This window comes from Oreochromis aureus, linkage group 22, assembly GCF_013358895.1.
Source record: "Oreochromis aureus strain Israel breed Guangdong linkage group 22, ZZ_aureus, whole genome shotgun sequence".
NCBI lineage: Eukaryota > Metazoa > Chordata > Actinopteri > Cichliformes > Cichlidae > Oreochromis > Oreochromis aureus.
In genome coordinates this window covers 4,351,525-4,374,134 of record NC_052962.1, presented here as the reverse complement: position 1 = coordinate 4,374,134, position 22,610 = coordinate 4,351,525, and the positions used below count along the sequence as shown (strand labels likewise).

The 22,610-nt window shown below is 41.9% G+C and overlaps 1 protein-coding gene across 1 annotated transcript in view; it reads left to right on the top strand.

Moving 5' to 3' along the window:
• The first annotated feature begins 16,181 nt into the window (after positions 1–16,181).
• si:dkey-240h12.4 (death-associated protein kinase 2) overlaps positions 16,182–22,610 on the top strand; it is a 32,674-nt gene continuing 26,245 nt past the window's right edge. The window contains exons 1-2 of the mRNA XM_031727720.2: positions 16,182–16,487; positions 20,601–20,774. Coding sequence (XP_031583580.1) covers positions 20,713–20,774 — 62 coding nt within the window. The 5' untranslated portion in view covers positions 16,182–16,487; positions 20,601–20,712. The remainder of the gene's footprint in view (positions 16,488–20,600; positions 20,775–22,610) is intronic.

The following is a 22,610-nucleotide window of genomic DNA, read 5'->3' as shown; positions in this document are numbered from 1 at the left end:
AATCTCTCCCAAAGGTCGCAGGCGTGATGAGACTCGAGCTCGGAAATGTTTGTTATGCCATTTGTCAGTAATGGTTAGAGCGCCACCTAGTGGGACGACTATAATAATGGTTGAATGAGATGAAATTTTAGCTGGTGGTTAAATGCATGAATTCCATCAATGTGACATCAGATCGGAAGCGCTGGTTTTAGGTGTTGGGGCTTGGCTCGACGCTGCCAGGGCGCGAGGGCCTCATATCGCTGCTTTGCAGCTTTAATTATTATTATTATTCAGGCAAAACAAGGGCCTTTTGAGGGCTTTAACATGCTCGAAAACTCATGAAATTTTGCACACATGCCAGGTCTGGTGAAAATTTTCGTATTTTAATGGTTTTACATATGAGCACTGGGAAATGGCTCTAGAGCGCCACCTATGCGCTGTTAAATGCAGCCCTACGAACACATCGTTTTAGCTACATCTATGAAATCTGGCACACATGTGTATCATGCCGAGACAAACAAAAAAGTCTGTGGCCACATATGACGCAAACCCAACAGGAAGTCCGCAATTTAGAAGTGAAGGTGACATTTTGGCTCTAATTTTGCCATTTCCATGCCTCGAACTTTTGCGAACTCCTCAATGGAATTTCATCGCACAAGCTTCATATTTGGTCAGTGTCAACTACACACCTGGGCCATGTTAAATTGCGGAGCTTTTGAGTTTTCGGGATACTGTGAGGTCCGTGGCGCCACGGCGAATTTCGATGACTCGCCATGAAAATCTTATTGCCTCTCGTTCTGTCATACATTGTCCGACCTTGACCAAAGTGGACACATATGATAAGGCTCCACCCCTGAACATATTTCAACTGCCATATTTGACATCAGGGACAGCGCCACCTAGTGGGAACAGGAAATGTCATGTTTTACACTTTGGGGTACAGTATTGTAATGGGTGACATCTGCAGCCTCAAATTTCTCCAGGAAAGCCTTAAGGAGTTGGTCTTGGGTTACAGAGAAAACTGTGAGTTTTCGCTGAAGGGTGTGACTCAGCAGCATGGCGAACATTGAGGTCTCGCCATGAAGAAACAAATTAGTGTAACTCAATGAAATCCAATCTGATCAGTACCAGATTTTACAGGGATGATGTCAGACCCGCCCTGAACAGAATGATATGCCCATTGTCAGGAATACGTAGAGCGCCACCTAGTGGCACCAGGAAATGTCATGTCTTTCATTTTGTTGTACTGATTTTCACAGGTTCATCGTGGCCACCTCAAAAGCGGTGAGTATCACCATCAGTCCTTCATGATGCTTCTGTGCGAAAATTGTGACTTTAAACTGAACGGCGCACCCTGGTGGCAACGCAGTTCACCATGAAAGACTAAGTGGCTTTTTGAGGGGCTTGGAAATTTTAAAAGTCTTGAAATTTGGCCCAAACCTCCAATGTGATGAGGGCTTTGTTGTTATGTGATCATTTTCCTTGAATAGTGCAAAATGGCTCCACAGCGCCCCTACAAAATTTCAAAACATCAGCCCCTGCTCTGTGTTTTATTTATGAGTCTGAAACCTGGTAAGCTTATGGAGGATATCAAGATGTACAAAAAGTCTCTTGGAGCAATATCCCAAATCCAACAGGAAGTCAGCCATTTTAAAATTAAGGTGTAATTTTAGCCACTTTTTCCTCTTTTCAGGCCTCATACTTTGACGAACTCCTCCAAGGGATTTCATTAGATTTACGCGATCTCCTGTGTGTGGAATCTAAAGACCTTTGTGATGTTAAATTGCGAAGCTTTTTACGCTCAGGGAAACGGGGTGGTCATGGCGGCACGTGGAGTTTCAATCACTCGCCAAAAGCAGTAACCTGCTGTCGCTCAAAACACAATGTCCAATCTCTCCCAAAGGTCGCAGGCGTGATGAGACTCGAGCTCGGAAATGTTTGTTATGCCATTTGTCAGTAATGGTTAGAGCGCCACCTAGTGGGACGACTATAATAATGGTTGAATGAGATGAAATTTTAGCTGGTGGTTAAATGCATGAATTCCATCAATGTGACATGAGATCGGAAGCGCTGGTTTTAGGTGTTGGGCTTGGCTCGACGCCGGGGTGCGAGGGCCCTCATATCGCTGCTTGCAGCTTTAATTATTATTAGGGCCCGAGCACCGAGAGTGCGGGCCCTATTTTATCTGCTCTGTTTCTTATTATTATTATTATTATTATTATTATTATTATTATTATTATTATTATTATTATTATTATTATTATTTCGGCAAATGAATCGAATCGGCCTTTTGAGGGCCTAAACATGCTCGAAAACTCATGAAATTTTGCACACGCGTCAGGTGTGGTGAAAATTTACGTATTTTAATGTCCGTAGACATGTCCAGGGAAAATTGGCTCAGTAGCGCCACCTAGAAAAATGAGAAACGCGAGCCCCGAGATGGGTATGACCTACATGTACATAAAACTCGAACACATATCTAACGCTTGGAGACGCACAAAAAAGTCTATTATGGCCATGTCCTAAACCCAACAGGAAGTCCGCCATTTGGAAGTGAAGGTGACATTTTGGCTCTAATTTTGCCATTTCCATGCCTCGAACTTTTGCGAACTCCTCATTGGAATTTCATCATACAAGCTTCATATTTGGTCAGTGTCAACTACACACCTGGGCCATGTTAAATTGCGGAGCTTTTGAGTTTTCGGTATACAGTGAGGTCGTGGCGCCACGGCGAATTTCGATGACTCGCCATGAAAATCTTATTGCCTCTCGTTCTGTCATACATTGTCCGACCTTGACCAAAGTGGACACATATGATAAGGCTCCACCCTGAACATATTTCAACTGCCATATTTGACATCAGGGACAGCGCCACCTAGTGGGAACAGGAAATGTCATGTTTTACACTTTGGGGTACAGTATTGTAATGGGTGACATCTGCAGCCTCAAATTTCTCCAGGAAAGCCTTAAGGAGTTGGTCTTGGGTTACAGAGAAAACTGTGAGTTTTCGCTGAAGGGTGTGACTTTCAGCAGCATGGCGAACATTGAGGTCTCGCCATGAAGAAACAAATTAGTGTAACTCAATGAAATCCAATCTGATCAGTACCAGATTTTACAGGGATGATGTCAGACCCGCCCTGAACAGATTGATATGCCCATTGTCAGGAATACGTAGAGCGCCACCTAGTGGCACCAGGAAATGTCATGTCTTTCATTTTGTTGTACTGATTTTCACAGGTTCATCGTGGCCACCTCAAAAGCGGTGAATATCACCATCAGTCCCTTCTTGATGCTTCAGTGAGAAAATTGTGACTATAAACTGAACGGCGCACCCTGGTGGCAACGCAGTTCACCATGAAAGATGAAGTGGCTTTTGAGGGGCTTGAAAAGTTTAAAAAGTCTTGAAATTTGGCGCACAGCTCTAATGTGATGAGGGCTTTGTTTTTATATGTTCATTTTCCTTGAACAGCGCAAAATGGCTCCACAGCGCCCCCTACAAAATTTCAAAACAACAGCCCCTGCTCTGTGTTTTATGTATGAGTTTGAAACCTGGCAAGCTTATTGGAGATATCAAGATGTACAAAAAAGTCTCTTGGAGCAATATCCCAAATCCAACAGGAAGTTAGCCATTTTAAAATTAATGTGTAAATTTGTCGACATTTTCCCCTCTTTTCAGGCCTCATACTTTGACGAACTCCTCCAAGGGATTTCATTAGATTTACGCGATCTCCTGTGTGTGGAATCTAAAGACCTTTGTGATGTTAAATTGCGAAGCTTTTTACGCTCAGGGAAACGGGTGGTCATGGCGGCACGTGGAGTTTCAATCACCGCCAAAAGCAGTAACCTGCTGTCGCTCAAAAACACAATGTCCAATCTCTCCCAAAGGTCGCAGGCGTGATGAGACTCGAGCTCGGAAATGTTTGTTATGCCATTTGTCAGTAATGGTTAGAGCGCCACCTAGTGGGACGACTATAATAATGGTTGAATGAGATGAAATTTTAGCTGGTGGATAAATGCATGAATTCCATCAATGTGACATCAGATCGGAAGCGCTGGTTTTAGGTGTTGGGCTTGGCTCGACGCCGGGGTGCGAGGGGCCCTCATATCGCTGCTTGCAGCTTTAATTATTATTATTATTATTCAGGCAAAACAAGGGCCTTTTGAGGGCTTTAACATGCTCAAAACTCATGAAATTTTGCACACATGCCAGGTCTGGTGAAAATTTTGTATTTTATTGGTTTTACATATGAGCACTGGGAAATGGCTCTGTAGCGCCACCTATGCCTTGTTAAATGCAGCCCTACGAACACATCGTTTGAGCTACATGTATGAAATCTGGCACACATGTGTATCATGCGAAGACGAACAAAAAAGTCTGTAGGCCATTTGACGCAAACCCAACAGGAAGTCCGCCATTTGGAAGTGAAGGTGACATTTTGGCTCTAATTTTGCCATTTCCATGCCTCGAACTTTTTCGAACTCCTCCTTGGGATTTGGTCGTATAAGCTTCATCTTTGGTCAGTTCCAACTACACACCTGGGCCATGTTAAATTGCGGAGCTTTTGAGTTTTTGCAATACTGTGAGCCCGTGGCGCCACGGCGAATTTCGATGACTCGCCATGAAAATCTTATTGTCTCTCATTCCCTCATACATGGTCCGACCTGGACCAAAGAGCACACATATGATAAGGCTCCACCCCTGAACATATTTCAACTGCCATATTTGACACCAGGGACAGCGCCACCTAGTGGGAACAGGAAATGTCATGTTTTACACTTTGGTGTACAGTATTGTTATGGGTGACATCTGCAGCCTCAAATTTCTCCAGGAAAGCCTTAAGGAGTTGGTCTTGGGTTACAGTGAAAACTGTGAGTTTTCGTGGAAGGGTGTGACCCCAGCAGCATGGCGAACATTGATGTCTCGCCATGCAGAAACAAATTAGTATAAATCAAAGAAATCCAGTCTGATCAGTACCAGACTTTAAAGGCATGATGTCAGACCCGCCCTGAACAGATTGATGTGCCCATTGTCAGCAATACGCAGAGCGCCACCTAGTGGGAATAGGAAATGTCATGTCTTATATTTTGTTGCACTGATTTTCACAGGTTCATCGTGGCCACTTCAAAAGCGATGAATATCACCATCAGTCCCTCATGATGCTTCAGTGAGAAAATTGTGAGTTTAAACTGAACGGCGCACCCTCGTGGCCACGCAGTTCACCATGAACAATGAAGTGGCTTTTGAGGGGCTTGGAAAGTTTAAAATGTCTTGAAATTTGGCGCACACCTCCAATGTGATGAGCGCTTTCTTGTTATTTTACCATTTTCATTGAATAGCGCAAAATGGCTCCACAGTGCCCCCTACAAAATTTCAAAACAACAGCCCCTGCTCTGTGTTTTATGTATGAGTCTGAAACCTGGTTAGCTTATGGAAGATATCAAGATGTAGAAAAAAGTCTCTTGGAGCAATATCCCAAATCCTACAGGAAGTCAGCCATTTTGAAATTAATGTGTAATTTTGGCGACATTTTCCCTCTTTTCAGGCACCATTCTTTGACGAAACTCCTCCAAGGGGATTTCATCATATTGACCCGATCTCCAGTGTGTGGAATCTAAAGACCTTTGTGATGTTAAATTGCGAAGCTTTTTACGTTCAGGGAAATGGGGTGGTCATGGTGGCACGTGGAGTTTCAATCACTCGCCAAAAAGCAGTAATCTGCTATCACCCAAAAACACAATGTCCAATCTCTCCCAAAGGTCGCAGACGCGATTAGACTCGAGCTCGGAAATGTTTGTTATGCCAATTGTCAGTAATGGTTAGAGTGCCACCTAGTCGGACGACTATAATAATGGTTGAATTAGATGAAATGTTAGCTGGTGGTTAAATGCATGAATTCCATCAATGTGACATCATATCGGACGCACTGGTTTTAGGTGTTTAGCTTGGCTCGACGTGCTGGGGTGCGAGGGCCCTCATATCGCTGCTTGCAGCTTTAATTAGGGCCCGAGCACTGAGAGTGCGAAGGTCCTATTGTATCTGCTCCGTTTCTTCTTCTTCTTCTTCTTCTTATTAGGGCCCGAGCACTGAGAGTGCGAAGGCCCTATTGTATCTGCTCTGTTTCTTTTATTATTATTATTATTATTATTATTATTATTATTATTATTATTATTATTCAGGCAAAAGAAGGGCCTTTTTGAGGGCTTTAACATGCTCGAAAACTCTTGGAATTTTGCACACATGCCAGGTCTGGTGAAAAATTTTGTATTTTAAAGGTTTTACATATGAGCACTGGGAAATGGCTCTGTAGCGCCACCTATGCCTTGTTAAATGCAGCCCTACGAACACATCGTTTTAGCTACATGTATGAAATTTGGCACACATTTGTATCATACCAAGACGAACAAAAAAGTCTGTGGGACCATTGACGCAAACCCAACAGGAAGTCCGCCATTTGGAAGTGAAGGTGACATTTTGGCTCTAATTTTGCCATTTCCATGCCTCGAACTTTTGCGAACTCCTCATTGGAATTTCATCGCACAAGCTTCATATTTGGTCAGTGTCAACTACCCACCTGGGCCATGTTAAATTGCGGAGCTTTTGAGTTTTCGGGATACGGTGAGGCCGTGGCACCACGGCGAATTTCGATGACTCGCCATGAAAATCTTATTGCCTCTCGTTCTGTCATACATTGTCCGACCTTGACCAAAGTGGACACATATGATAAGGCTCCACCCCTGAACATATTTCAACTGCCATATTTGACACCATCAGTCCCTCTTGATGCTTCAGTGAGAAAATTGTAACTTTAAACTGAACGGCGCACCCTGGTGGCAACGCGGTTCACCATGAAAGATGAAGTGGCTTTTGAGGGGCTTGAAAAGTTTAAAAAGTCTTGAAATTTGGCGCACACCTCTAATGTGATGAGGGATTTCTTTTTATATGTTCATTTTCATTGAACAGCGCAAAATGGCTCCACAGCACCCCCTACAAAATTTCAAAACAACAGCCCCTGCTCTGTGTTTTATGTATGAGTTTGAAACCTGGCAAGCTTATTGGAGATATCAAAATGTACAAAAAAGTCTCTTGGCGCAATATCCCAAATCCTACAGGAAGTCAGCCATTTTAAAATTAATGTGTAAATTTGGCGACATTTTCCCCTCTTTTCAGGCCTCATACTTTGACGAACTCCTCCAAGGGATTTCATTAGATTTACGCGATCTCCTGTGTGTGGAATCTAAAGACCTTTGTGATGTTAAATTGCGAAGCTTTTTACGCTCAGGGAAACGGGTGGTCATGGCGGCACGTGGAGTTTCAATCACTCGCCAAAAGCAGTAACCTGCTGTCGCTCAAAAACACACAATGTCCAATCTCTCCCAAAGTTCGCAGGCGTGATGAGACTCGAGCTCGGAAATGTTTGTTATGCCATTTGTCAGTAATGGTTAGAGCGCCACCTAGTGGGACGACTATAATAATGGTTGAATGAGATGAAATTTTACCTGGTGGTTAAATGCATGAATTCCATCAATGTGACATCAGATCGGAAGCGCTGGTTTTAGGTGTTGGGCTTGGCTCGACGCGCCGGGGGTGCGAGGGCCCTCATATCGCTGCTTGCAGCTTTAATTAGGGCCCGAGCACCGAGAGTGCGAAGGCCCTATTGTATCTGCTCCGTTTCTTATTATTATTATTATTATTAGGGCCCGAGCACAAAAGTGCGAAGGCCCTATTGTATCTGCTCTGTTTCTTATTATTATTATTATCATTATTAGGGCCCGAGCACTGAGAGTGCGAAGGCCCTATTGTATCTGCTCCGTTTCTTATTATTATTATTATTATTCAGGCAAAAGAAGGGCCTTTTTGAGGGCTTTAACATGCTCGAAAACTCTTGGAATTTTGCACACATGCCAGGTCTGGTGAAAAATTTTGTATTTTAATGGTTTTACATATGAGCACTGGGAAATGGCTCTGTAGCGCCACCTATGCGTTGTTAAATGCAGCCCTACGAACACATCGTTTTAGCTACATGTAGAAATTTGGCACACATGTGTATCATGCCAAGACGAACAAAAAGTCAGTGGGACCATTGACGCAAAACCCAACAGGAAGTCCGCCATTTGCAAGTGAAGGTGACATTTTGGCTCTAATTTTGCCATTTCCATGCCTCGAACTTTTGCGAACTCCTCATTGGAATTTCATCGTACAAGCTTCATATTTGGTCAGTGTCAACTACACACCTGGGCCATGTTAAATTGCGGAGCTTTTGAGTTTTCGGGATACGGTGAGGCCGTGGCGCCACGGCGAATTTCGATGACTCGCCATGAAAATCTTATTGCCTCTCGTTCTGTCATACATTGTCCGACCTTGACCAAAGTGAACACATATGATAAGGCTCCACCCCTGAACATATTTCAACTGCCATATTTGACATCAGGTACAGCGCCACCTAGTGGGAACAGGAAATGTCATGTTTTACACTTTGGGGCACAGTATTGTAATGGGTGACATCTGCAGCCTCAAATTTCTCCAGGAAAGCCTTAAGGAGTTGGTCTTGGGTTACAGTGAAAACTGTGAGTTTTCGCTGAAGGGTGTGACTCCAGCAGCATGGCGAACATGTCTCGCCATGAAGAAACAAATTAGTGTAACTCAATGAAATCCAATCTGATCAGTACCAGATTTTACAGGGATGATGTCAGACCCGCCCTGAACAGATTGATATGCCCATTGTCAGGAATACGTAGAGCGCCACCTAGTGGCACCAGGAAATGTCATGTCTTTCACTTTGTTGTACTGATTTTCACAGGTTCATCGTGGCCACCTCAAAAGCCGCCGTGAGTATCACCATCAGTCCTTCATGATGCTTCTGTGCGAAAATTGTGACTTTAAACTGAACGGCGCACCCTGGTCGCAAGGCGGTTCACCATGAAAGACGAAGTGGCTTTTGAGGGGCTTGGAAATTTTAAAAAGTCTTGGAATTTGGCGCACACCTCCAATGTGATGAGGGATTTCTTTTTATATGTTCATTTTCCTTGAACAGCGCAAAATGGCTCCACAGCGCCCCCTACAAAATTTCAAAACAACAGCCCCTGCTCTGTGTTTTATGTATGAGTTTGAAACCTGGCAAGCTTATTGGAGATATCAAGATGTACAAAAAGTCTCTTGGAGCAATATCCCAAATCCAACAGGAAGTCAGCCATTTTAAAATTAATGTGTAAATTTGGCGACATTTTCCCTCTTTTCAGGCCTCATACTTTGACGAACTCCTCCAAGGGATTTCATTAGATTTACGCGATCTCCTGTGTGTGGAATCTAAAGACCTTTGTGATGTTAAATTGCGAAGCTTTTTACGTTCAGGGAAACGGGGTGGTCATGGCGGCACGTGGAGTTTCAATCACTTGCCAAAAGCAGTAACCTGCTGTCGCTCAAAACACAATGTCCAATCTCTCCCAAAGGTCGCAGGCGTGATGAGACTCGAGCTCGGAAATGTTTGTTATGCCATTTGTCAGTAATGGTTAGAGCGCCACCTAGTGGGACGACTATAATAATGGTTGAATGAGATGAAATTTTAGCTGGTGGTTAAATGCATGAATTCCATCAATGTGACATCAGATCGGAAGCGCTGGTTTTAGGTGTTGGGCTTGGCTCGACGCGCCGGGGTGCGAGGGCCTCATATCGCTGCTTGCAGCTTTAATTATTATTATTATTATTATTATTATTATTATTATTTCGCAAATGAATCGGCCTTTTGAGGACCTAAACATGCTCAAAAACTCATGAAATTTTGCACACATGTCAGGTCTGGTGAAAATTTACGTATTTTATTGTCTGTAGACATGTCCAGGGAAAATTGGCTCAGTAGCGCCACCTAGAAAAATGAGAAACGCGAGCCCCGAGATGGGTATGACCTACATGTATAAAACTCGAACACATATCTAACGTTCGAGACGCACAAAAAAAGTCTATTATGGCCATGTCCTAAACCCAACAGGAAGTCCGCCATTTGGAAGTGAAGGTGACATTTTGGCTCTAATTTTGCCATTTCCATGCCTCGAACTTTTGCGAACTCCTCATTGGAATTTCATCGTACAAGCTTCATATTTGGTCAGTGTCAACTACACACCTGGGCCATGTTAAATTGCGGAGCTTTTGAGTTTTCGCGTTACTGTGAGGCCGTGGCGCCACGGCGAATTTCGATGACTCGCCATGAAAATCTTATTGCCTCTCGTTCTGTCATACATTGTCCGACCTTGACCAAAGTGGACACATATGATAAGGCTCCACCCCTGAACATATTTCAACTGCCATATTTGACATCAGGGACAGCGCCACCTAGTGGGAACAGGAAATGTCATGTTTTACACTTTGGGGTACAGTATTGTAATGGGTGACATCTGCAGCCTCAAATTTCTCCAGGAAAGCCTTAAGGAGTTGGTCTTGGGTTACAGAGAAAACTGTGAGTTTTCGCTGAAGGGTGTGACCCCAGCAGCATGGCGAACATTGAGGTCTCGCCATGAAGAAACAAATTAGTGTAACTCAATGAAATCCAATGTGATCAGTACCAGATTTTACAGGGATGATGTCAGACCCGCCCTGAACAGATTGATATGCCCATTGTCAGGAATACGTAGAGCGCCACCTAGTGGCACCAGGAAATGTCATGTCTTTCATTTTGTTGTACTGATTTTCACAGGTTCATCGTGGCCACCTCAAAAGCCGTGAATATCACCATCAGTCCCTCTTGATGCTTCAGTGAGAAAATTGTGACTATAAACTGAACGGCGCACCCTGGTGGCAACGCAGTTCACCATGAAAGATGAAGTGGCTTTTGAGGGGCTTGAAAAGTTTAAAAGTCTTGAAATTTGGCGCACCCTCTAATGTGATGAGGGATTTCTTTTATATGTTCATTTTCCTTGAACAGCGCAAAATGGCTCCACAGCGCCCCCTACAAAATTTCAAAACAACAGCCCCTGCTCTGTGTTTTATGTATGAGTTTGAAACCTGGCAAGCTTATTGGAGATATCAAGATGTACAAAAAGTCTCTTGGAGCAATATCCCAAATCCAACAGGAAGTCAGCCATTTTAAAATTAATGTGTAAATTTGGCGACATTTTCCCCTCTTTTCAGGCCTCATACTTTGACGAACTCCTCCAAGGGATTTCATTAGATTTACGCGATCTCCTGTGTGTGGAATCTAAAGACCTATGTGATGTTAAATTGTGAAGCTTTTTACGTTCAGGGAAACGGGTGGTCATGGCGGCACGTGGAGTTTCAATCACCGCCAAAAGCAGTAACCTGCTGTCGCTCAAAAACACAATGTCCAATCTCTCCAAAGGTCGCAGGCGTGATGAGACTCGATGAAAATTTACGTATTTTAATGTCCGTAGACATGTCCAGGGAAAATTGGCTCAGTAGCGCCACCTAGAAAAATGAGAAACGCGAGCCCCCGAGATGGGTATGACCTACATGTATAAAACTCGGAACACATACCTAACCTTCAGAGTCGCACAAAAAAGTCTATTATGGCCATGTCCTAAACCCAACAGGAAGTCCGCCATTTGGAAGTGAATGTGACATTTTGGCTCTAATTTTGCCATTTCCATGCCTCGAACTTTTGCGAACTCCTCATTGGAATTTCATCGTACAAGCTTCATATTTGGTCAGTGTCAACTACACACCTGGGCCATGTTAAATTGCGGAGCTTTTGAGTTTTTGCAATACGGTGAGGCTGTGGCGCCACGGCGAATTTCGATGACTCGCCATGAAAATCTTATTGCCTCTCATTCCCTCATACATTGTCCGATCTGGACTGAAGAGCACACATATGATAAGGCTCCCCCCCTGAACATATGTCGAATGCCATATTTGACACCAGGGACAGTGCCACCTAATGGGAACAGGAAATGTCATGTTTTACACTTTGGGGTACAGTATTTTGATGGGTGACATCTGCAGCCTCAAATTTCTCCAGGAAAGCCTTAAGGAGTTGGTCTTGTGTTCCAGTGAAAACTGTGAGTTTTCGCAAAAGGGTGTGACCCCTGCAGCATGGCGAACTTTGATGTCTCGCCATGAAGAAACAAATGAGTATAACTCAATGAAATCTAGTTTGATCAGTACCAGACTTTACAGGAATGATGTCAGACCCGCCCTGAACAGAATGATGTGCCCATTGTCAGGAATAGGTAGAGCTCCACCTAGTGGGAACAGGAATTGTCATGTCTTTCACTTTGTTGTACTGATTTTCACAGGTTCATCGTGGCCACCTCAAAAGCGGTGAATATTAACATCAGTCCCTCATGATGCTTCAGTGAGAAAATTGTGACTTTAAAGTGAACAGCGCACCCTGGTGGCAACGCAGTTCACCATGAAAGATGTAGGGGATTTTGAGGGGCTTGGAAAGTTTAAAAAGTCTTGAAATTTGGCGCACACCTCCAATGTGATGTGGGCTTTCTGGTTATGTGATCATTTTCCTTGAATAGCGCAAAATGGCTCCACAGCGCCCCCTACAAAATTTCAAAACATCAGCTCCTGCTCTGTGTTTTACCTATGAGTCTGAAACCTGGCAAGCTTATAGAAGATATCAAGATGTACAAAAAAGTCTCTTGGAGCAATATCCCAAATCCAACAGGAAGTCAGCCATTTTAAAATTAATGTGTAATTTTGGCCACATTTTCCCCTCTTTTCAGGCACCGTTCTTTGACGAACTCCTCCAAGGGATTTCGTGAGATTGACGCGATCTCCAGTGCGTGAAATCTAAAGAACTTTGTGATGTTAAATTGTGAAGCTTTTTATATTCAGGGAAACGGGGTGGTCATGGCGGCACGTGGAGTTTCAATCACTCGCCAAAAAGCAGTAATCTGCTGTCACTCAAAGACACAATGTCCAATCTCTCTCAAAGGTTGCAGGCATGATGAGACTCGAGCTCGGAAATGTTTGTTACGCCATTTGTCATTAATGGGTAGATCGCCACCTAGTGGGACGACTATCATCATAATTGAATGAGATGAAATGTTAGCTGGTGGTTAAATGCATGAATTCCATCAATGTGACATCAGACCAGACGTGCTGGTTTTAGGTGTTGAGCGTGGCTCGACGCGCGGGGGGTGCGAGGGCCCTCATAACGCTGCTTGCAGCTTTAATTATGATTTGGATTCAACAAGTCAATATTAAAGTCCCCACAAATAAACATTCCTTTCTGATTGAGATTTGTAAATAGTTTCTCCATACTATCCTTAAATATCTCGATCTTTGTTCCTGGTGTTCTGTATATACAACTGACAATTAGGTTTTTCCTTCCCTTTCTATGTAGGTACTAAAAATGACATCCTCAAAATGACATTTAATTTATCATTAGACTCAATTTGCTTCTTTCAGAATGTAAAAGAACCCACCCACCACTTTAATCACACTCTAGATCTTCTTCTGACACATGGCATAGAAACTGAACATTTAACAGTATTTCTTGAAAATCCTCTTTTGTCTGATCATTTCCTAATAACATTCAAATTTACAATAATGTACATCAACAGTGAGTGTGGCCCAGACCTTCTGGTTTCTTGGCGTCCTCATCTCTGCTGACATCTCCTGGACAGACAACATCACAGAGCAGTCGTCAAGAAGGCTCAGCAGTGGCTGCACTTTTTGGGGGTCCTCAGGAAACCCAACCAGAACTCCAACCTGCTGCTGACCTTCTACTGCTCATCCAGAGCTTGCTGACATACTGTATCAAAGTATTGTACGGGAGCATCATGGCAGACAGGGAGAAGCTTCAAAGAGTAGTTAAGGCAGCACAGAAGATCATTTGCTGCCCTCTCCCCTCCCTGATGGACATTTATACCTTCCTGGCTGGCTCAGCAGAGCAAAAAGCATCATCAAGGACAGCTCCCACCCTGGTTTTGACCTGTTCAAACTGCTGCCCTCAGGAAAGTGCTACAGGTGCATCAGTACAACGACTAACAGACTCAAGAACATTTTCTTTCCAAAAGCCATAACCACCCTGAACTCACACGCACTGACCCCCAACCCTCTATACACAGACTATGCAAATTACCATCACTACTGTGCAATATTTAATATGTGCAATAACCCACACTGTGAATATATAATCCTTATTTATTTATTATTTATTTTTGATATTTACAAAACCTTGAACTCCTCCAGAATGGATTTCAAGGAGAGCCTCAATTTGCCGCTATTTCCATAGAGAACTATGCTGATGAAACTCTTCTTCTGAGACTGACCCTCAGTGGTGGATATGGTGAATATGGGGCACTCATAAATCAGCAGGGGCCAAAGAATTCTTGGCAGGATGCCATGTTAGTATATCCATTCTAACATTTCTCAAAAGACCTTTGTTGCGAGTTTCTTCAGCCAACCCTTAAGCTCCTCATTCCAAAAGAACCAGGTATCTTGATTTCTCTGATTTAAATACTATTCTTGGTCATCCCAACACCCTGTCCAATCTCCTGGAGGACCCATTCATTTCTTAGTTTCTGTAGTCATTGCTAGATCACCCATGAAGGCTCAAATTGGTGGCTGGTGGATTCCTGACTTGATTTTGCTAACAGTTCATTGCCAGGGCAAAGATAATCACTGTTGCGTCATAGGGGAATGTACATAGTGGAAAACCCTCAACAACAACAAAAGAACGGTGACCCAATAGGGAAACAAATCCCAGCATTTTTCTTCTTTCAGCTAAAAGATTGGGATATGACCACACGGTAATGAACATATTATGTCCCAGCACAAGCACAATATGTTGCCACCAACACCAGAGCACCACAGGGGTGTGTACTCTCGCCACTGCTGTACTCCCTCTATACTTCTGACTGTGTGGCCACTCATGGCTCCAACACCATTGTAATGTTTGCTGATGACACAGCGGTGTTGGGCACCATCTCCAACAACGATGAGGTGGCCTACATGAATGAGGTGAAGAATCTGGCATCGTGGTGCCAGGACAACCACCTCCAGCTGAACATCTGCAAGACCAAGGCACTGGTGGTGGACTTCAACGGAGCTCCAGTGGAGAGGGTGCGGTCCTTCAGGTATCTCAGTGTCCACATCTCCTCAGACCTGACATGGTCTGCTTACATTCAGGTCCACTCCAAAAAGGCTAGGCAGCACCTGTACCATCTCTGACAACTGAGGAAGTTCGGGGTCTCTCCAGTGATTCTCGGGATTTTCTATGCAGGCGCTGTGGAGAGCATCCTCTCACAGAACATCACATCCTGGTATTTGAACAGCTGTGTTAAGGATCAAAAACCTCTTAAGATAGTAATCCGTATGGCTGAACGCTGCTGCAGGACTGCTCATCCCTCCTTACAGGACATCTACACCAGGAGATGCTGATCTAGAGCAGCTCAGATATTGAAGGACCCATCCTATCCCGGCAACAAACTGTTTCAACTTCTGAAATCAGGCAGAAGGCTCCGCACCATCCGAGCAAGGACAGGGAGGCTCAGCAGCTTCTACCCTCAGGTCATCCGAGTCCTAAACCAGAACATGAGCCCCCCCAAAAGCATCCATAATTGACTGAGACAGACTTATTCTTGCCACATTCCAGAACATTCACGATCATCTCATATCATGGCTGATTCTTATTGCCCTCACTACTGTGTATATTATCTTGTACATCACCGTTTGTACTAATCTGATCACTCTGTTGTATTACTCTGTTTATATCACTCTGGGCACTTGTTTACCCTACCTGCACTCCTCTGTCAACACATTGCGGTGCTAATATGGCACAAGACTTCCACTCGCACAATGTGCATTTTCAGTCAATTTAAAATTTCCAGATTGTTGTATTTAATTTACTTAATGTATATAATTCACTACTTACTGTATATAATGTCCTCTTTATGCACAGTCGAGGAGCGTTTCAGGACACATTTCATTTCATTGCGTGTTGTACTTTGTATAACTATGCATGCATCTTGACGTTGGCCACTTACATAGGTTAGGTCGTAGGCTCTAGAAAGGTTCCCATAGACCTCTAAATCTGTTGAATAAATGGTTAAGAAACTAGATGGATTGATATTTCGTTATTACTCTATCCACTGAATAATATTATAAAGCAGAAAAATTTCAAAATTTAATTTGTAGTTTCTGCCTTTATTTTGACGGTGTTTGCAAACCGGAAATTTTTCTGTTATTACCTGTTATGTGACGCGTTGACGTGAAATGTAGTTAAAAAAAAAGCTTTTTACTTTATTGACTCTTAGTAGGTGCCCTGAACGCCTCTCCAGGTCGCTAAACTCGTATTTACGGTAAATCGGACATGACATCAAAGTGTGGATAGTGGTGGTGTTTTCCGCATTCCTCAACTGCCTGCGAGCTTCAGGGCCAAGCACACGGCGAAACGGCATTTATGTTCCAGCCTTTCTAGGATAAGGGCAGGAACACATCCACGAGATAGACAGCTTTTCCTGGGAACGTCTTACCTGGAAGCCGAACAGTGAACCTGGGCAAGGAAGCGCTGTGTTGTTGAGGCTGCTTGCAATACGTGTCGATGGTTAGTGAGCCAACAAATTTCTCAGCTGATTTCTTTTTTCTTTTTTAGTGAAATCTGTCTTTGAAATATCGAAAGCACCTGTAGTTATTTTTAAACAGTGCCATTTCCTGGGATAAGGAAGTTTTGTGTTGTTTCCTTCCTTTAGAACGGGTGGGTTTCAGTCTGTTTTTTCTACATAAAACATGTCCCAACAGGCTGAGGTCGTATAGTGCTTTAGGCTGTGCAGTCTACACATTCTATACTGTTACTTGTAAAGAAGTTATTCTGTAAATAAACCAATGGATAGTTTTTATTGGTTAACTTCATACAAAATACATTTTTAGTACATTTAAAGGGCATCAGATCTCTGTGCCCACAGCTTTTCAAACTGCTTGGCAGGTATCGGGCGGGTTCTCCAAAACCAGCCTGATCTTATGTCTGTTAATTATTTAATGCAGATTCTAGATTCTAGGGTGGATTTAGGATGAACTAACGCCTCAAATGGATAGGAATCTAAATATGCGTTCCCAAAACCACATAGGGTGTTTCCTTTCTTAAAAGTAAATCTGATCCGCGGTGGGAGTTTTTTTTTTTGGGGGGGGTACAGTTTGGCTCTTAGACTGTTTGTCACATTTGATGACTGTGTTATTGTGGAAAGACTCATAGTGTACCCTTGAGAACGTTTGGACAGAACACATTCCTCGAATAAAGGACTCAGAAGTTACATTACTTTAACAAATTACCAACTGACAGGAAAGAAAGAGTGTTGAGGAGATTCTTTAGGGATAGCTGTTTTATAGTTAATGTCCCTTCATAGGTTTTATATGATTTATAGCACCTATGCATTCAGGAACACCTGTGTATAGTCATCTTTTATCTGTGGTAGTTGGCTCACCTTAAGAGGTATAAACACTGCACTAACTGTACTTTGTTTGCTTGTATTTGGTGGTGGTGTTTGCCTGCAGTGCACTACAGAACATGACCTCACATCAGTGTACTTTTAGCAGTAGATCAAGAAAATACTGTACATTTTCTTTCTGTGAAATTGTGGATTATTATTTAGAAAACTGCAGATGATACATAGCGTCACTGTGGGGGAGCAGAGGAGCGATCATCTACATAGTGGTCTATCATATTGTTATTACTCTAACCCAGTGTGACAGTTGTCAGCCACTCCCTCCATTGACTCAATGTCCCAACTCTTGCTCCACTTCACACTCTTTTATCTAGCCATAACTGCAGGTGATGTGTGTGTGTGTGTGTGTGTGTGTGTGTGTGTGTGTGTGTGTGTGTGTGTGTGTGTGTGTGTGTGTGTGTGTGTGTGTGTGTGTGTGTGTGTGTCAGTTTGTAGTCCTCTTTTGCCTTTGTTGATGGATCGGGATCTCCTTACTGAGGTGCATATCTAAATCCCTATCTGGGAAACTTTTCCTTTATGTGTATCATCTAAGTAATCATCAGTGAATTCTGCTCTGAAAAAAAGGAAAAGAAAACAAATGAAATGATGAAACAATAATAACCACTTTGGTGTTTACCAGCTTGCTGAAATGTGCTGTCATTGTGGGTGCTCCTAGAGCTTAACTTGCTGCTAAGTCATGTGCAGAGAGAGATGACCTAAGCAAATGCTCCAGAATTGCAACGGGTTGGACTAGTTCTGCTTGGTTAGTTTAGGAAAAGCGCAATGCAACAAAAGCATCACTGACAAATGGCAGTCAGTCTGCTCAGATATCGGCTGATTACCCAATCTAGATTGTTTGGAATTATTTACAGATCAGTTAACTAGCTTAATGAACTGAAATGTCTGGCATGTTTGGCATGTCTGTTCCTTTTTGCAAAATCGTCTTTACATTTTCCAAATTTGTATGTGCTTTTCTGCATCCAGTTAAATAAAATGACAAAATTGCTGTCACAGAAATTCTAACACTGTAGAAAAACAAAACAAGTTACAGTAACTTTCTTTACTTTTAATTTAATTTAAAAATTTTTTAAATAACATAGAGAATATCACAAAAACAACCATAATTCAGACTATGCGTCTTGAGCCTGTTAGGTCCATAAATTTATTTTCTGCAGTGTACCAGAGTTTTGAATCTGGTGCCTATAGTGACATTCCTGTAGCTATTACTGTTCTCGTCATGCTTTGTGAAATGACCAGGGTCGGACGACGTTTGAAAGACTGACATCCACATTTTATTCACCCTTCCCTGAATGTTTCTTTCATTCTGTATCATATGGGGAAGTACATCAAAGTGTGTAGAGAGAAGTTTGCAACATGCATCTGATGTCATGGTTTCTAGTGCAGAGAGTTGTGAGAAGAGAATCAATGGAAGTGCCAAAAGCAGACGAGAGAAGTCATTGTCATACAGCACCTAATCAGATAAAAATCCTCGGGTCCTCAAGCCCAGAAATAGAACCTGAAATGAGGAAGTGCCTCACGTGTGACTTGTGTTTCTGTGGAAGCTGATGATGCCACTAAGAGGCTTTTGTTTTCTTCAGTCTTTTGTCAGCTTAATCTTCTACGTACGTAAAGTTATTGCATGAAACTGCTAAATTCTTCTTTGCAGTGCTTCCATTTTATGTCAATACATTTTATTTTCTAAAATATTGTAAACATTTTTTAGAATTGCAAAAAGTATGATGGTAGTGTACTGAATGAACACGTAAAATACTAAAAATATACAGCTGTAACATTAAAACTACTGAGGGTGTGAGGTGAATGTCACTGAGCTCATTCTTCTACAACAATACAAAGAATTGTAATCCTAAGAATCCATGGCATCTAGTATACTTGTCAATGTTATCACAACACATTCCACATATACAGTCAGGCGATAACTGAGAAATTATGCATATATTTTCTGAAAATGTCAGTAACACAATGGAGACACTGTTACTCTGCTTTCAAAGAAGCCATTGAAGAGAATCTGACCAGGTGACCATGTAGTAGAAAATTTTAGCACTGCTATCTCAGCTCAGCCATTACATCAAGCACTTAGCATTCAAAGTAGAATAAAGTAAAATAATAATATTTATATCTTTGTGTAGTTTTGTAGTAGTTTTCTTGTGACAGCCCATTATGCCTGAAAAAAATTGTTAATGAGCTTAGAAACACAGCTTGTTAATATATTAAAATGTATTAATAACAAAAAAAACATAGGTGAATTAAAAGGCTTGAGCAGTACATGACATGAATAACTGTCTCCATCTACAGTGGGTTAAATATGTAAAAATGTTATTGAAAAATGAAGGCGTCTTGACCAAACAGCTAGTTAGTCTTACTAGTGATTTCTCAGATATACTAATCTTAATGTGCTGGTTGAGCCTGTGCCTGTTCCACTTGCCTAAGGAAGTTATTAAAACTTTTCACTCTGCACTCTAGTTTGTCTACATGTTTGTCAAGTTGGTTTTTAAGAGGGAACGCTTGCTCATAATCATCTGTTACGATGATGAATTCCAGAAGCTCATCTGCTGGCTAATGCTGATTCTGTTTCCACACAAACTGGGAATCTCAGAACTTTGAATGCAGAGCCAGTGGCAGCATACCTTGCATGCTAATCTCCCATCAGTCTCTCATCAAACACCAGATGTTTATCTGGTCTCTTAGCTTGTCAATCTTCAGACATGGTTAACAGGACACAGATATGCTCATGAAATAGAAGCACACAGTTTTCAGTAGGATCCGAGACAAGTAGAGCTTCCAGTAGCAAAAGCCAACTGCAGTCAAAAGATGGCAGTAATGTAAAGGATGGGTGGAAGTTTGATGGCAGAACACTGTTTCAGATTAAAAGAGATCTTTCACATTAATTGTTTTAGATTTTTCGATTTGACCAGGCAGTCGCTGCTTACCTTGCTTCTCTGATGGAACACTGCTGCGTTACAGTTTTAGTTATGACTAGATAAAGTATTAATCTCAAACTAGATGACTGGGAAAAGTTCAGGATAAATGCATATTGAAGAACCCTGGAGAAATTTTTGGTTGTTCAAGTTCGATAATTTTTTTTTTTTTCTCGCTAGCAAAATGTCGGCTGTATGTATCAGATGTATGCACTGTGCTTGTGTAGTTGTCACAGTATAAGACAGTGTGTGTTCTTTTGGAGAACATAATTTTCTGTAATATTTTCTGTTACTCAAACTCAGGTCCAGCCTTGATGTTAGAGTTTGGAGGATCATGAACCACTTGAAGCTCCATATTAAATAGCTGGCAGTAGGCAAACCTATAACCAAGGTGACCAGTGTGAAACAAAGGAACATGGCTGTCTTCAAACCTGAGAATGTGGAAGACTTCTATGAGATTGGGGAAGTTCTGGGAAGGTATGGATGCAACTGTTTTATGCTCTCGTATGTTCCAGTAGGTCTTCCGCATGATACAGTGATGTATGGTGAGGACATGTACAGATTTGTGTTTCTGAATAACAGCATATTGAATTTGTAATAAGCTGGATTTCAGCCTTAATTTGATTGTCGATACTAGGGCTGCTCGATTATGGCAAAAATGATAATCACGATTATTTTCACTGAAATTGAGATCTCGATTATTTGACGATATTTATTTAACAATAACAATGTATTGAATAATGGCTTTAAAGATTGTCAAAAAATAATATAAAATAGTGTGCAAATACTGATAACAGTGCAAATGTTTGCAATATAAAAAATAAATGAAAAATGTAAACATTAATGTTTAGTGAACTTCAAATTACTGCATAATATTTATGCAAATAACCAAACATCAAGGCAAGCTGTGTAGCCACACAATGCACAATTGCATCAAACTGACATTGAGGTATGTCAACTAAAGTTGCTGCTCCTTCATTGTTTGATCGTATGTCACTTTGTGAGCGGTCTTCAAATGATTGAATAAATTTGTAGTGTTGCTCTGTGGTGCAGCTACGACACCGTAGCAAAGTTTACACACTATGTCTACTTGATCCACGTCTGACTCCGCGAGCCCATGTTTCCACACCACTGAAGTCGCTTTACCCCTCTTTTCAACCAGCGGCATTCTTTCTTCAGCAGCCGTTATCCTCTCCTCTCCAAATAACTTTTGCTTAGCTTTCCGAGCTTCCCTCGGGTCCTCTTAATTGTTGTGACGCGTGTTCGAAACGCAGAGAGGTGCACACGGACCAGCGCGAGAGTAAAGCACGAGGGAGGTGCTAATAGTCAGCTCAGTCATTTTTAATGATCGTTGAAAGCCCAGATCGTAATTTAGATTAAAATTCGATTAATTGAGCAGCCCTAGTCGATACCCCAAAAAGCTCTCTGAGTAATATGGTAAAACAGAGAAGAAACGATAATCTTATGGTAACTCACAATCATACAAAGGAAATGAGCTACATGCATTTTATGCAACCTATACCAGACTCTTGCAAAATGACCACAGAAACCTCTGTGCTTGTGTGCTTAGCAAACTTCTCATTTTGAGCAATTATACTGCAATTTCACTATAAATTATTAACCACAATAGGAATAAAAACTCTCAGAGACATCAGTCTTCCAGTCATCCCCAGCATACTGTAACAAGAGCTGTGTCCTTTGCTTTTTTTTTTTTTTTAATGCCTGCCTACAATAACCTGTAGCTCTGTACCGCGTATGGTTGGTCTGCAACCATATTTAACGAGGTTATGCATGTGAAAGTAAAATTCCCTGTTCCCATTAGTGGTGCAATGGATCAAAAATGTCACCGTTCGGATTGGATCACGGTTTTAAGTCACGGATCGGATCAATTTTGGGATCAGCAAAAAAATAAAAAAAGACAAAACTTTAACATCTACTTATTAACTTATTTAAGTATTTTTTGCCTATTAAAAACATTCAACTCAAGACTCATTATTAGACTCATTATTATTATATATATCTATATCTCTCTCTCTATATCTATATCTAATCTATATATCTGTATATCGATCTATCTATATATATATCTATATATATATACCTATATATATATATATGTGTGTGTGTATATATATGTGTATGTGTGTATATACATATATATTTATATGTATGTATGTGTGTGTGTATATATATACCACTCCGCTGTGATATAATGCGGTCACGGTCATGTAGCTTTCCGTTGACCTCGAGGTCTACCCATTTGTAGTTGGGCAACAGAAGATGCCTGGGACAGTTCAGCCACGACTTTAAACT